The 16,305-nt window shown below is 33.2% G+C and overlaps 2 protein-coding genes across 4 annotated transcripts in view; one reads left to right on the top strand and one right to left on the bottom strand.

Moving 5' to 3' along the window:
- LOC107516630 (MDM2 binding protein) overlaps positions 1-15,862 on the bottom strand; it is a 65,113-nt gene extending 49,251 nt beyond the window's left edge. The window contains exons 1-10 of one of the 3 annotated variants that reach the window (XM_016156545.2): positions 15,541-15,862; positions 14,672-14,752; positions 11,623-11,696; positions 11,375-11,523; positions 9,774-9,832; positions 8,122-8,266; positions 6,962-7,079; positions 5,004-5,138; positions 3,279-3,373; positions 2,410-2,482 (exon numbers count right to left, since the gene is read on the bottom strand). In XM_016156545.2, the coding sequence (XP_016012031.2) occupies positions 2,410-2,482; positions 3,279-3,373; positions 5,004-5,138; positions 6,962-7,079; positions 8,122-8,266; positions 9,774-9,832; positions 11,375-11,523; positions 11,623-11,696; positions 14,672-14,752; positions 15,541-15,658 (1,047 nt within the window). In that variant the 5' untranslated portion in view covers positions 15,659-15,862. The remainder of the gene's footprint in view (positions 1-2,409; positions 2,483-3,278; positions 3,374-5,003; positions 5,139-6,961; positions 7,080-8,121; positions 8,267-9,773; positions 9,833-11,374; positions 11,524-11,622; positions 11,697-14,671; positions 14,753-15,540) is intronic. The other 2 variants (XM_016156560.2, XM_016156549.2) reach the window with 2 other exon arrangements.
- An 83-nt stretch (positions 15,863-15,945) lies between these two features.
- The window catches only part of MRPL13 (mitochondrial ribosomal protein L13), a 32,228-nt gene continuing 31,868 nt past the window's right edge, over positions 15,946-16,305 (top strand). Inside the window, exon 1 of the mRNA XM_016156596.2 lies at positions 15,946-16,055. Coding sequence (XP_016012082.1) covers positions 16,029-16,055 — 27 coding nt within the window. The 5' untranslated portion in view covers positions 15,946-16,028. The remainder of the gene's footprint in view (positions 16,056-16,305) is intronic.

The raw sequence follows: 16,305 nt of genomic DNA, 5'->3' as shown, positions 1-16,305 counted from the left end.
CCATTACAGCCAAAGATGTGACCGCATTTTTGAGACAGAATATTTTTGATTAACCATTTGCTACCAATATGAAAATAAACATTTCTAAATCCTATAAGCTATAATTCCCTATAAAATAAATTTGTCAATTGTTTATACAACAGTCATACAAACTTGGATTGTAATAATGTGTTCTTAGTCACACATTAATCATTAGGTAGACTCTGAGAGACTTGAGAATGATCCTTTTAGGTTATCATTCTGCCTCTAGAACTTAAAGCTAAATAATATTTCAAATTTGAGTTTCAATACCTCGATTCGATCTTTTCAGTAGGCACCCACCCCAAACAAGTAGGTACTATGGCAATCACGTTTCTAGTCTTACAAATTCTCCTCTTTTAAAAAAATATTTCCTGGTCATCTGATTAGTAGATATTATGGTTCCCTAATACTCCTATCTTGTCTAATATAATAAAATAAGCTTTACTCTAAAAGGCTTTTATTTTTATTCGAAGATAATCACACATTTTTTTCTGATTAAGCTCCAAAATTGATGTAGGATCACAGAAATCCCTAGAATTTAAGCACTATAAAAGCATCCCCAGGGGAGATCTTGTCCACTTTATTTCCTCCTGAAATAAGCACCTGGTATATAGCAGGAAGTCCCCCCTGACACACAAATAATGTTTAATAAATAAATGAAAACCAAGTTATAAAATAGCAGAATTATTTCAAGGAATGAGCATGCAATTCAAAACTATGTTTTTCCAAAAATGTAAGAGATTAAGCAAATAAAAACAAATTGCTTTGCAGAGACCTATTAGCTAAATTACATAATGCATGTTTCTAAAAATTATCTCTTTTGCTGCATTAAAGTAGAAATATATACAAAGTTCCATTTATTTGTCCCTTACTGATAAAGTATATCCTAATATTTTATAGCAATTGTCCATGAAGCATAAAAATTACAATCTTAATACAAAAAAATTAAAACAATTGAAAATACAATATTAAAGCTATCAATACTTTAGCTAGCTTCTGGGATTAGTGTTGCCAATCTTCAATCGCTAAATGGATGAAGATTTTTTTTTAATTTTTAGTGATTTTTGTCTTTTTTTAATACAGTGCTTCACAAGACTTCTGTGTACACATTTCTGTAGAGATGCATCATCTTATTAATCTGTGTTTAAAGTAGGCCCTCTACCTGATTGCCCTATTTCAGTCTGCTTATTTTCTTCATTGTTCTCATTATTTATTTTCTATTTTTTTCTACCAAAATGTGAGTTCCACAAGATAGTCTTCATCTATACAATCCATCCATGAATCCCTAAAATCTAGTGCAGTGCTTGGCACAGAGTAGGATATATGTTGGATTAATAAAAAATGATAACATTTAAAATGTCAACATTTAATATGCTAGGTATTCTATAGAGGATGAAAACACAGGTTAATATTATACTTGTCTGTTCTTTCAAAAGTCATTTCATCAAATAAATACTTTAGTGCACAATTCAAAAACAATTTCATGGATAAAAGAGGTCGAAAGTCAAAATTTTATGTTGCCGTATAGTCAAGCATCTTAAGACCAAAATCATATTTTCCTTATCAATTTTTTCAGGGACTTATAACCGAGGTTTGATTATAGCACTATGTGGGAACTGTAATTATAATAATCATTTTTCTCCCAGCAGGATTGTTTGATAACAGTATTTTGTTGTTAAAACAATAAGAAAATGTTATATAAATATTTCAATAAATATTTTGTGCACTAAAAGTTGTTTTCATAGAACACAGCAGTTGAACAAATAAGCAGAAAGAAAAGCACTTTTAGTTTTTCCTACCAAAAACTACACTTAACTTTGGATAGATGATGTCACTTAAAAATCTTTATGTTGTAGTTAAAAATTTTTTAAATATACCAATTTATCCTATCATTATATACGTGTGTGTGTGTGTGTGTGTGTGATATATACTGAAATAGCTACAAATCTCCTAAACACTATCAGAATTAACAAAGAAAAATTGAAAACTTACAAATGATAACTCAGTGAAGCTTTAGAAAGTTTTCTCACTTGCACCCACCTGTCATACCATGAAATATGAATATCTTCTCTCAAAATTGAAATCAGATGTTGAAGGAACAGGTTAACAGTAATCTAATGTGTTCTAAAATTTTAAATTTTTAACGCAATTACCAGTCATGAAGCTTATTTTTAAAAAATCTATTTGAAAAAACAAAACACCACTTCAGGTTTACAGAGGACTTTGGGGTTACTATGAAAAGTTCAAGGTATCTTAATATAAATGAGGACTAAAATCATGCTATATGAAAGAAATCAAATCATGCAAAATAGATTTGCAGACTACATTCCCTTTTGTCACACATTCTTAAATATTAAAATAAACAAAACCCAAAAAAACCTTTTCTACCTTGCCACACAGAGAAGAAATCTGCTCCAACAGCAACATAGAATTCTTCTTGGTACTGTTTTTTGTCAATCCTCTGTACTAATGAGTTAAAGAAATGATGGAATAGTAACTGTGAAAGAATTCTACTTCCTAATATACGTGGTTCTCCAATTCACAAGATGCTTAAATTAATTTGTTTAAAATTTTAACTGTAGGAATTAACAATTGCTCCTTCATTTAAAAATAATTATTCTTCTGATTCTGAAAATATACCAAGAAATAGTGTGACTATGAATAGCATTACTATAAACTATCAGAACAAGAGATTTATAAAACTGTAACTTCTAAACAAAAATTCAAGAACACCATGCCAGTGTTCCATTTCCAGCCAACAATATCTTTTTATACAAAGTGTTCTGTTCTTAGACGTATTTCTAAAAATTTAGATATATTTTCTTAAATGGGTTTTAAGTATGTTGAATATTTGCAGATATGTGATAGCATTTATATCTACTTAAGTATATAAAAGATACAGTGAATAGACATATCCATCCTGCCAATGGCAAGAGACACATCTGAACATTTCAGGAATACATAAATTACTGCTTTTCTCCACATATTCCTAACATTTCTCCCTCCTCTCTACCTCATAATCAATAAGTAGCAATACCAGGAAATCTGCCTAGTCCAGAAGTATAAATACAGTACGTGAGGGAGATATTTTCTTACAAGTTGTAGAACTTCTCTTTACACAATTGCAAAGAAAAATATATCGAATATTATTTTTTTAAAAAAATATGGTTAAACATTTACATGTGGAGTGATACCAGGAAACATTCTACCTGACACAGAAAATGTAATCTTAAATGAAGATGTCAATGAAAGGATACAATTCAAATTCAATGTCTGACATATAGCAGGAGGGTAGATCTGATAATTTTATCATCTGCACAAATTCTAAAGCGGGGCCATAATAGTGGAAAATCTAGAAAAGAAATTGAAATTATGCAATATTTTAAAACACTATAAATAAAGTCAAAGTGAACAAATTAATGATTAGGGTTTACAACTTTAAAATGTATATTAAAAAGCAGGTATTTACACATTATGTAAACCGAACATTTAATCCTCTATAGCAGACAAAAGGCTTCTTCCAGTTCATTTCTACTTCTCAGAGTAGAGAGACATGGAGATTTCTTAGTAACTGAAAAAAGTTTTAACAGGAAGAAAATGAGCGCTATAGAAAGAGGCAACAACAAAGAACAAGAGTTCTTAACCTTCAATGTTTATGTTCAGCAAGACAGACATGTGACCCCAGAGAACTAGCGAAGCCAAGAGCACTTATGAACAGAGAAGTTCCACTCTGAGAAATAAAGCTGCAGTATTCTTTGAGCAGAGCCAAAAACTAAATTCAGAGTGAGCTAATGAAGAAGAACAGGTACTTTAAGAGTTGGTGCTAGAGTTATTTCACAAGACGGGCAAAGAAAAGGGAACACGTCATGAGCAAATTACATGGAGTTTTAAACGCAGAAAGGTGAGTAATTTCACCATATGAAAGAGTGAGAGAGAGAGAGAGAAGGGGAGAGAGAAAGAATGAAAGAGAGAGAGACTTCCACTCATTGAACAGGTTGTACATTAAGATTCTTTTCAATAGCAGCAAAAATTAGATATGTTATTCATACTTAAATGGTGTACTATCAAAGATGAGAAGTTGAGGTCATTGATTTTATGTTTCTAATCTTTAAAAATAATGTAATATTCCTGTGAAAGATGGCCATGGTAAGTTACTTAAAGTAAGCAATTCTGAATAACTACTGGGAAATGTGTCTGTACCAGAAATATGTCCTTTTTCCCAATACTTGTTGATCAGAAAATATTACCAATTGGACATCATTATAACTTCATTATCTATTTATTATGTTTTGTACATTCTTGAATTAGGTCTTTTAAAGTGAATTTCTAAAGTGATTCTATATAAATATCTCTTGTTATGTTAGTTTTCCAATATAAAAAATCCAATTAAACTCTTTTTAGTTATCATACTTTATAGTTACTTGCATTTTAAGAAAAAATCTATGGCAATATGGGACAAGAACTTTTTAAAATTACAAATGAAGCATATCTCAGGTACCGTATCAGATGCTAATCTCTCACCTCATTTAACCCTCATAATAACTTTGTAAGATAAGTGTGTTATTATTGTCTCCATTTCACAAATCAGTTAATCAATCTACCTAAGATTACAATATTGCATAGGTACAGAGTCTGGTTTCAAACCAGGTCTACCCAGTGTCGAAGTCTGTTCTCTTTCCACTAGATCATACTCTCTCCAAACTAAAAACAAAGTCCGAGACAAAGATCGTTTAAGGTCTGTAATGATCTAAAATTATGATCATTTCATCAAAAAAAAATTTTTTTTAATCTAAGCCATTTTGTCAACATTCAATGCGTATAACACAGAACAGTATAAGCCTTTATTATAATTTTAATCAATTAATTCAAGTGAGCACGCATAAACATATATATTAGTAACTGTTAATCAAAGGTTCAAACATATCTCAGAAACGAAAATGTGCATGAATGGATAGTTGCAAAAATAATTAAATATAGATTACCTTTGGCAAAATAGTCTTATCCTTTGATGGTATTATCTTTTTGTCAAGAAAGCAAGTATTTAAGTTAGACGCACTAAAATTCTTAGGTGTGACTCCCTTTAAACAAAATTCAGGAAAACTAATTTCGAATCCAAACTGAAAAGAAACCCGGAGAACATCATTACAGACATGAATAAAGCTACAAAGATTAATACATCTTATTGCAATGCAAAAGTAGAGAGAAAAACCCTCTGTAAATTTATCTTCTTTTCCTTAGCTCAAAATTGGGTCTTCTATTTTTGTGCCCATCCTTCTTATTTCAACTTACACATGAATTTTTCATGAAAAGCTTTCTTAGGCCCTTTACCAGCCCACAAGAGTATACTAAGCTCATTCTATGCAACCGCAGAACCAAACAACCTCCTTTACACATACTTGTTCAATACCTGGCTTCCTACCAGTCTGGAAGTTCTGCAAGAACAGAACTTGTTCATGCAACAACAGAAGCTGTTGATGAAAAGATCAATTCCTGCAGAAGTCATTATAGCAGGGGTGCCAACAATAGCAACGGGAACAACAATGGTAGCTAAGACTTACTGAGTGGTTACTTTGTGCTTTAAATAATTGAATCCTCATAAAAATCTATGAGATAGGAACTACCATCATTCCTATCTTACAGGTGAAGACAACTGTTGCACCAAAAGGCTAAATATTACCAATATGCCACATGACACTAGCAAGGAATAGAGTTGGGATTTGAATGCAGGCAATCTAACTCCAGAACCTATGTTTTCATCACTACAATGCTTCCAGGCTAAAATCAACTCTCCACGGGGGAAAAAAAAAAAGTGATTTCAAGTTTTCAATGCATACTATGGAGATACAGACATTTAATTTCCTTTCAGAAAAGAATAAAAGGATCACATGAAAATAATCTGCCATTATTTGTTTGTATATACTCAGAAAACATACAAAAGCAATTCTCCTGGGTAATGTACTCTTCCAGGTAGCTACATGATTTACTTACATTAAAACCACTGTAGAAAAGTTTACCCGTAGATTTTACCTTCCAAAGATAGGGAAGAGATAGGATTTACATCAATAAGAAAGACCCAGCCACATTAATTCCTATTGTCTTACTAGAGGTTTCATTACACCACTATTAAGTGTAACTTGAAAAGGGAAAAAGTCTAGTCCTCAGTGCAATAAACCCTTAACAGGAACACAAGGGCCACACATGCCCCCACGTCGCCCTGAACAAATATCAAGAAACCTGGCTTTAGTTTTGCCTATGAACAAAAATACATGAAATTCTAGGAACACTTATTTCAACATGGACACACCTTATAAAAACCACCAAACATTCATTCACAGTAAGAGAACAAAGAGAACTGGAACCTCGGAGAAACTGAAGATCAGAGGGGTCCAACTGATCTAATATTCTCATCTTTGTAGTTGAGAAATCTGGGGTCTAGCAAGGTTAAAAAAAATTGTTCAACATTAGAGAATTGTGGAGTAGAGGGCAGAGGTCACCTACGGTGGTATAGGTAAGAGGAGCAGTTTTCCTACACATGTAATAACATGAAGCAGCTTGGATAAACAACATGAACTCAACTGATGCCAAATTCTGTGTTTTAAAAGAATACTACATTGTAGATCTGTAGTGTCCAAAACATAATCACAGTGACTAAAATAAAATAAATTTAATTAAAATTAATTAAAATAAAATAAAGTTAAAAATTCAGTTCTTTGGTTGAAATAGTCACATACAAAGTGTTCATGAGCAATCTGAGGCTAGTGGGCTATTGTATTAGCACATACATGCATCATTTCCATTATCACAGAAAGTTCTATGTCCACAGTGCTACTCTAAAACATCTTTATACGGTACACTTTCACCAAGATTCGTTTAAACGACCTGTGTAGTAAATAAAGTTGAAAGGCATGCTTTGAAAACTAGAACTGGGGAAGCCACTTACCTTTCTTTCCCATATCTGAATCTTTCCCCTCCATAACTCCTTTGAGTCGATAGCATTTCCAAGGTCTTCTAAAGACACAACATTAGCAGAAAGGTATTCTGCAATTTTCTGACAATTTCTATAAATAAAAGTTATGATAATTAAATATAAAGTTTATATTTTACTTAGATTTACAGCTTATAGTTAACTATGAGCCTAAGAGGCAAAAAATGCAAAGTTTATATCGCTGCTTTTACATACTTTTAAAACTTTTATAGAATACCCAACTAAGTCAGCCCGAGTCAAGCTATCACATTTTCATTTAACCCCAACATCCCCGTGAATTAAGAGTAAATTATCTTTAATACTACAGATGAAGAAATAGACTTTCCTCTTACTATTTATTGGTTTAAGTGTGTCAGAGACACACACACAAACACATAAATTCAATGCAATTCCTTATCTTAAAAAAGAGAACTGACCTCCTAAATTGTTTCCATACATCTCTGTATGGAAATCCATATGCACTTATCTCAGACTATCATGGCTATTAGCATACCTGTTTCTCTCTTACTTCAATGAAAAAGATCAAATCTCACTTTCTTAATTCACCATTATCTACTGCTGTGCTTGGCATAAAGTTAACTGCTGTGCTCAGCATAAAGTTAGTGCTCAATAAACACTTGTTGAATGAAAAATATTATAAAGTTAATAAATACAATTTGAATATTTATTTAATAATCAATCTGATAAACAATTGATTCTTACTAAAATGTCATAAAATACAACAGTACGTATTTATTTCTACATTGGCACACAAAACAAAAAAACGAATACGACATTATAAATCCAGTGTATCCACCTATCTAACCACAGTATTAATCACAGTGCTCAATGGACAATATAAGCCTATTTAAAAGCACATAGTGTGTTTGTAGAATTAATGCTCAATAACAGTTATAAAGAGCACTGATAATATTTACTAAAAACTTCAACATCTCATAAATATAAGTATAAAATAGAAAAATCTAGATTCCTCTCAATAGATAAATCTCCAATCACAGTATAATTTAAAAACTATCTTGTCACAGTAAATTTTTTTCAAATGCCGAGTCTATTAAAAGCAGGATAGCGTATTATAAAAACAAAAACTGTAGTCAAATATGAACAAAGATGCTTACATTTCACAGTGATTTCCTGCTATAGTAATTTTTGCTGAATACCATTCCTTTAAATGTTTTAATGCTCCAACAGTAGGTAAACAGTCTTTTAATTTAGGAAGATCTTTGTCAGGGGGCAGCAGTATTATATCTATCATTGCTCTACCTAGAAAGAGAAAAAGGCATTTTTGTATTTTTTTTTAAATGTCAGATCTGAAATGTCTCAAAATAGTACCCCGAACAACTGAATTTTATCTTTATCCAGAAGATAAAGGAGAATTTTAACTTTAATTTCTGAAATTCTTCAAAACAATATGCATCTTTAGGAGCTCAAAAATTTTCAATGTTCATCATTTGATTCATCATTTGAAATAGCTAGCATGTGCCAGAAAACAATGAGCTATATCACAATTACTTGTCAATTATGTACTAGTGGTTGATTACACACATTGCTCTTGAGATCATCGATGCTATTGTCGAACTGAACAGAAAAAAATAAAACTGTGCAATTTATTTATATTTTTCTATACTTAACTTTGTTATACAAAAGGGAATGAATTAGTAAATATTATGATGTTCAAATTATTTCTCTTTTTAAAGCACACTCAGAAAATTCAATTATATTGATATCATTGATTCCTGAGAAAGAAGGATAATTTTGCGAAACTTTAAATTTTATAAAATTATAAATTCACTGAAGAACCAGAACAATCAAAACAGAAACCAAATAAAAATTTGATAATGAAAGTATTATAATTTGCCAAAATAGTAAATGTATATCTGTAGGACATATTTTAAACTTGACACCTTTTATTTAATAAACTGATATATTTTTATCTCTGTATTCAGTTATTTCCACGTGGGATCTTTTATACTAAAATATGATCTTGAATATAAAATTAGACTGTGAGTTCTAAAGTCCTTCCTGGTAATCGCATATGCTTTACTCATCACTGTATACTCAGCTCCTAGTACAATCCATGACATACAAAACACAACAAATATCTGCTTCATAAATGACTTTCAATAATGAAAATATTCAAAGAAAGGTCTTTGAAAGTATTTGTAGATGCCAAATTATACCAAGCTTTAGATACTACCTACTTTATTAACACAAAGAAAGATGAATTTAAGACAAAAAGAACAGTTTTAAGACTGGTATGATGCGGTATTCACAAAACATGCTTTCCGTTATAGGAAAAAAAAAAAATAGGTTCTGTTAAAAAAAGGCTGAGTAAAGGCTTCAACTATTATACAATTTTTATATTTGACAACGTGTATAGTGACTTGGCAGAACAAAAGACTATTATCCAAATAATCTAGATTAAAGAACTTCTTCCAGAAGTTATTCATAGAACTAGTATTCTAAAGACATACTCTGGAAAACACTGGTATATAGTGAAAAGACTCTTCTTCAGTAATAACTAAATGAATATTTAATTTTCTAAGTTCCAATTTTTGTCTCACTAAATAAAAACAATTAAGAGATCATGTCTCTGTAATATACTTTACTGAAGTACTGGACTAGGTTTTGTATCAACTTCAATTAGGAAATTATTTTTCGTTTTGAATTTCAAAGTTAAAAGTGACAACCCAAGCATAAAGACTGAATTTATCACACATTCACAGAAAGTATAAGATACAAATTATTGAAAGCAGTCATAAATTATTACCAGGAGCAGGAAGTTTGTCTGACAGCTGATGCAAATTTTCTGCAGATTCCTCATACAGACTAAAATAAAAGGATAAGTTAGAAAAAAAGAAACCTACATACACATTACATCTAATCATAAAGGTAATATTAATGGATCGATGTGCCAGACAGTAAGTATGTTACATGCACTATCTCATCTGATCTCACGACAATCCATGATACTACTGTAATGTTATCACGGTTCTCATTTTAAATGATTTTCTTAAAATTACATAATTAGTAGGTGTGGAAGCCAGGATTAAAATGCGAGTTCTCAGTCATACCCCCAAACAAACAACAATAACAGAGAAAAACTCCCTAAATTATATCTAGTATATTAAATATAAATAATAACTAATAGACCAAGCATCCTAAAAGGCATTGCTAAGTGTTTAATAAAGGATGCTGCTTTTCTCTGAATGGCACATAACAGCCCTGATGGGAATGTATGATGCTCTCCTCCAATTCTTCAAAATCTATTACTTTTATCTATATGATGAATTCTTTTTTTCTCAAAGTAGTTTATTATATAGCATAAAGGTACTTAAACCATTTATTATAAAATCATCGTTGTCTAAAAAGCTTGAAGCATCTTATGGTATAGTTTTAAAGCTCCCTCTTGTGGAAATAATTATTAGATGGCTTACTAAAATTATTTCTTTTACACTCATCTTTTAAGAGTGGCAAGAAAACATATAAAATGATCTAAAAGGATCTCAACAACAATATAGATGAAAAAACATAAAACTAGAGAAGTTACGTGACCAGCCCAAGATCATATAACTGCAGACCGACCACCTCTACTGGCCCTGGCTGAATATTCTCCACCATTCTACATCTCCCTTCATTAATTAGTACAAACATATATGATTTGAAGATGGGAAAATTGAATTTTTCAGGTCTTTAGCAATTTATAGAACTATTGTAATGTATGAACATTAAAACAAACAAGTAATTTTTGTTATGAAATATGGAAGACTAAAATGAAAGGTTATCAATTATGAGTCAGAGATGATATTTCATGAAGAAAAAAATTATCACAATTTATATCACCTGGATCAATATAAACATTGTATCATAATTCAAAAAACCTAAAAGTGAATTAGTCATTTATATAATCCTCAAAAACCTTACAGATTTCAAAGGTGTCTGAAATGCTAAGGATACATAGAAATTGAAAAAAATCATATACTTCAGCTTCGAATAGCAAAATGAAAATGACATTCTGATTTGAACGTCAGCTATTAACCTTAAATAAAGTTTTTAGCCAAGCTCTTAAAATATAAATCAGACAGAATTTATCTTCAAGAAAGTGACATATTAATAAAAATACTACTTTTTTATGATTCCTGCAATTACATAAGCCAAAGCTTAATATTTTGATACCAAGTTTTGCATTTTAAATAATTTTATTCAAGTAAAAGGCCCAAGCTGCCTAATGTCTTCCAAAATGGAGAGCTGAAATTTCAATTAACAAAAATTACCTTACTACAGCTGCTAAGAATCTAATCTTTATTCTATAGCTAAAATACTATCCAATGTTAAATATTTAAAGATATTATAAAAAGCATATAAGCATACTCAGCCAAAGATAATGATTCCCTGGCACTATCTTCATCCTCAAAACACTCCACAGCACTTAAACATTCTTCGATATTTGTTTGAAGAACATCTTCAATTTCATCTTTTTCCACACCAAAATGTATCTCTTCCCAGTCCGAACTACAAAACTAATATATCACAAGACTGCATTAAATGATGAATGAGTTCAAGGAATTATTTATATTAACAAAGACAGTTATGAATGACTATTTTTTCATTTATATTACCTGATAAATTCTACATATGGCCTGCACTGCAAAGAACCACTTCTTGGAGCCAGGTATACCGCCCACTGAACAGGCTTGAAAACAAAGTCACACTTATTAAAAGAAACGCATATCAAAAATAAGCAGATGTTATAGCATCTTATATATACTTAGACAAATATATAATTTTGATATGTTATATAGTTTTTCAAGTTTTATATGCATATATAGACATACATTATATAGATAGATCTTTTAAGAATCTCTATTAAAAATCTAAACAGAACAATCTGCCAAAACAGCAAAATTATTCATTCGCCATGAATACTGTGGTCTAGTTCATCACAGTTCAAAATCCATATTATTAATTTGTCATTTCAAACACTAACATCTACCACAAAGATGTTGAAAAATACACACACACAATTACTACTGAGTCACACAAAACCGTGCAAGTCATTTCAGTAACAACGATTCTCTCTTCAAAGACTGTGAAGGTCTGGTTTGACCTGGCTAAAAAGGGAGGAGGAATTATAGAGTAACTATAACCTATGATAAGGAAGATGCCCTTCTTAGAGACTGGAATATCACACTAGGATATAAAATTAAGGGTCACCCCAGGGTGCATGTCAGAAGAATCACAAATAATTTAGAGCAATGAATAGAAATTAGATTCAAAGAGGGGAGAAGGAAAAATGTGGTAACAGAGGCTTAACTTACGGAAGCTAGAAAAGATGCTAAATGCCTCTTAGCACTTTCTGCCAACAATCTCAGCAGAAGACTTTACCTCTCACTTCCTTAAGAAAATAGAAACCATTTTAGGTAGTAACTCCCATAACATCCTGTCAACAAATATATGTCCCTACTTCATTCCCATTAAGCCTCTCCTCTTTCCTTCGTGTTAACATGTCGGAGGCACTGCCCTTCTAATTCAAGGTTATCCTTTAAACGTACATTGAGAGCCCAGGCCACTGATTATATTTCTTGTATCTTCAATTTCTACTCCTCTGTCAGTTCCTTCCTATTAGCAGTTAAATTTGCATACCTCTTTCTCAAATTTTTTTTAGAAGGATCTTCTTTAAATTCACCTCCCTTTTCCAGTTACTTCTTTCTTTTCTCTTCTTCAGGATAAACTTTCTGAAAACACTGTCTATACTTGACTGCCCTGACTGATTTCTACATCCATCACCTTTTCTACTTCCCACCAAATCCATTTCAATTTGTCTTTTTGTTTCCAATCTGCCACTGAAACTAAACTCTCTGAAGTCACCAATAACTACCATGTTACTAATTCTAAGATACTTTTTAGTTCTGTTGTTACCTGACATCTCAAAATAAGAGGAAAAAAGGAAGCAAAAATGACACATTTGACTACTTTCTCTTTAAAATACTTGGCTTCTGTGGAATCTATCTTTCTGGTCATTCCTTTTCATTCCTTTAAAAACTGGTACTCAGTTCCTTTAAATACTAGGATTCACTTTGAGATTTTCTGCTCTTCTCAGTATCCATAAGCAGTCCCATTCCTTCTCATGGCTTGAACTGACATCTATGAATTGATGATTCTGTATCTTGCATCTCCAGCCCTACTCTGCCTTTTGACTTTCAGACACTGTGCAGCCACATTTTACAAACCATTTTCACTTTGACATTTTAAAGGCCAACTAATCACATTTTAAACTAAACATGCCATATTCTCTCAAAATCTAATTCTCTTATCTCACTAAATGCCACCATCACACTATTACCCAGGCTAGAAATCTAATGTCATTCTCGATTCTTTTCTCACTCTTCCCTTCTCTTAAATCATACCAATCCAATAGTACTAAGTCAGGCAATTCTATCTTCATAATTTCCTTCCGATCTATTCATTTTCCACCACCCTGGCTACCCCTCTCATTTCTTAGCTGGTCTTCTGCAGCAACGTCCTCGTATTATACTTTCCTCTAATCTGTCTACTATACTGAAGCCAGAATACATCAGTAGCACAGATAGCTAATCATGTCTCTTTCTTCTTTAAAGTCTTTAATGGCTCCTGATTACCACTAGGAAAAAGTCCAAACTCCTGACATGATTTACAAAATCCTCTACATTGCTACTCCTACCTCCCCAGCCTCATCTCAGTTATAATCATCTTTGCACTTCCAGTTCCTCAAGCTTGCCATTTTACTGAAAGCAATAATTTCCTAGCATGGTAGGAAATTCAATACAGGCAGGTCTCTCTTTGCATAGTTCTGATGTACACATATTTCAGTTACCATGGTTTAAATAATACCAGTTCCCCCAAAAGGGGGTGCAAATTCCAGTTACCACGGTTTATTAATTAACTGTAATTGCATAAAGTAAAACTACACTTCTAACTTCTCAAATCACAAACCACTACATAAATAAAAGATGTATATCATGATCAATGACTAATCGCATTACTGCTTTCAAAGTCTGTAGCTGATGGGACACTGCACGTTATTCAGTTCACGCACTGATGACAAAAGATGTAACTGCATTGTCTCTTTGTCTCCCAGTGATAAATTCATGTGATATTTTATATTTTATAAAAATGGATACTAGGAAGAGGGAATTGGCAAAAGAAAAAAAAAGACGAAAGCACAGCGGAGAAATAAAAGTGACAATGTTGAAAGTGATATTTAAATTTAAGGCAAATGGATTCTAAAAATAGCCCCTGCAATAAAATGATGCTGGCAAAAAACTTTGCATTAAAAGAACTCAGGTAAGGAAATGATTGCAAGAGAATTAATATTTGTACTCAGGTCGAAATCACAATCTTCCTTATAATGCCACACTACTCTATTTGATATGGAGCCAAAGATGGGCAAGAAAATCTCATAAGCTCAAACTCACAACCTAAAATGATTTCATAACAATTTTATCACATCCAAGCATCAGAAAGAGAGGGTCAGAATCTTTTTAGGTTTTATATTTCCTTAGTTACCTCTTTATTACGGTGACTTGAACATGATCAACAAGTATTTCATATACACACAAGTGATCAAACTAATCAAGTTCATTTGCAATACAAATGATATATCAGAGAAAAGAGGGGATTTATACTTACCAGGGAAAGAACTATCTTCTGGATTAATTGAATCACTAATGCTTCTTTTCAGAAGGTGATAAACATGTGCTGCTGTTAAATCTGAAAAAGAAAAGACAAACTCAGTAGGCTCAAAAGTTACATAATCTAGGCCTATTCTAGTTTCGCCATCAGAAAATCTCAAGAACAGTATGTTGTGCATAAAAAAACTATGCTCTTTTCAAGTTTTGATGTAATAAATCTAAAGCAAGCAGAGAAAGTAGGAAAGGCTCCCAGTTTTTGCATGCTGGCCAGTTAAAACAAATCCAAAATTCCCCCCCAAAAGAACAATTTTAAGCCAGGAAGGGAAACCCTGTCACAATACCCTATGTACAACCACATACACTTCCTCCTCAGTATGTCTGCTCCATCAAAATAAACAAATAAAACTCAATACAGAATCTAGACAGGAGCATCAAAAAGCAATGTAATCTCAAACGTTTAAAAACATTTTAAATTTATCATTAAAAAAAAAAACCTTATGTGTGGGATGTCTCCTGTTAGTAGGATGTAAATCTAGGAGAAGAGCCCCTTTTCCAGCTTGTTCCTTTCTATATTGCAACACAGGAGGTAGAAAGACCCATTGAATGCGCCTATTTCCAAAGAGCAGACATTCCATTACTAAGGCACGAAAAATTTATTCAATTAAATTTTTACGTGCCAAGAAATGAGCGCCGGAATCTTGCATCCACGAATGTGTCCCCACTTTTCCGCGAAGATAATGACACATGTCAACCCTTATTAGGTCGATCCCTGGGACACTCGACATAGGTCCCTCACCAACAGAACTAGATCACAAGTCAAATTTCTTCCCGCAAGCCGTTCCCGCTCTTTCTCAGCCCAGCACTTACCGGGCTGATTCTTGGTCCCCTCAACAGACAACACCCCTGGCCCGTGCTCTGGCTCCCCACCTGCTGCCGACGGGACTTTTTCTTCCCCCCAGATCATAAGGAGCAGGTAGCGATCCATCTCCTCGGAGCTGAGCCCCAGTCTCAGGTCTCGGATTCCACATCAAAACAGCCGCGCGCTGCTGATGCACTTCCTGTTCCCTTCTACTTAGCTCGGCTGGAAATAGTGTCCTCCGTAGGTTTTCGGCAGCTTTTCTAGCAAGGGGGTGGATTTCTGGAGAACTTCTCTCAGAATCCTCATTAGTTCCTTCTTCGTAACTAAATCGCGACTCTGGAAAGATTGGAGGGGACCCTGGAAAAGCGGAGAGGCAGATGAGGGCGGACGGTCCTAGGAACCATTGCGCTTGGTTTTGTGCGTTTCCCGCCGGGCCAGTAATGCTGAGAACTGGACAAGGATATCGAAGAAAGGACGGTCCTGCTAATGCGGAAACATGTCGAGTTTCTCTAGGGCGCCCCAGGTGAGTTCGAACTCTGTTGCTGGATGGCATGCATTACACTGAGAGAAGGAGGTCAATGGCTCCGGTGGGGTTAGTGAAGCTGGATCCGCAGAGAAGCCGAGTCCCAGACCAGGAGATGCCTCGGGAAAGCACAACCTAGAGGGTCGTGATTCTAGCCACCACTTACTGTCGTTCCCCTCCTCTTTTCAGTCAGCCCTGTTCATGTCCCCCTCTCCCCACCCTCCCAGAAAGAGTATTAGGAGAGAAGGTC

Source organism: Rousettus aegyptiacus, unplaced genomic scaffold (genome assembly GCF_014176215.1).
Source record: "Rousettus aegyptiacus isolate mRouAeg1 unplaced genomic scaffold, mRouAeg1.p scaffold_m13_p_15, whole genome shotgun sequence".
NCBI classification, from domain to species: domain Eukaryota; kingdom Metazoa; phylum Chordata; class Mammalia; order Chiroptera; family Pteropodidae; genus Rousettus; species Rousettus aegyptiacus.
The sequence above is the reverse complement of the archived record's forward strand: the minus strand, read 5'-3'. Positions and strand labels throughout refer to the sequence as shown.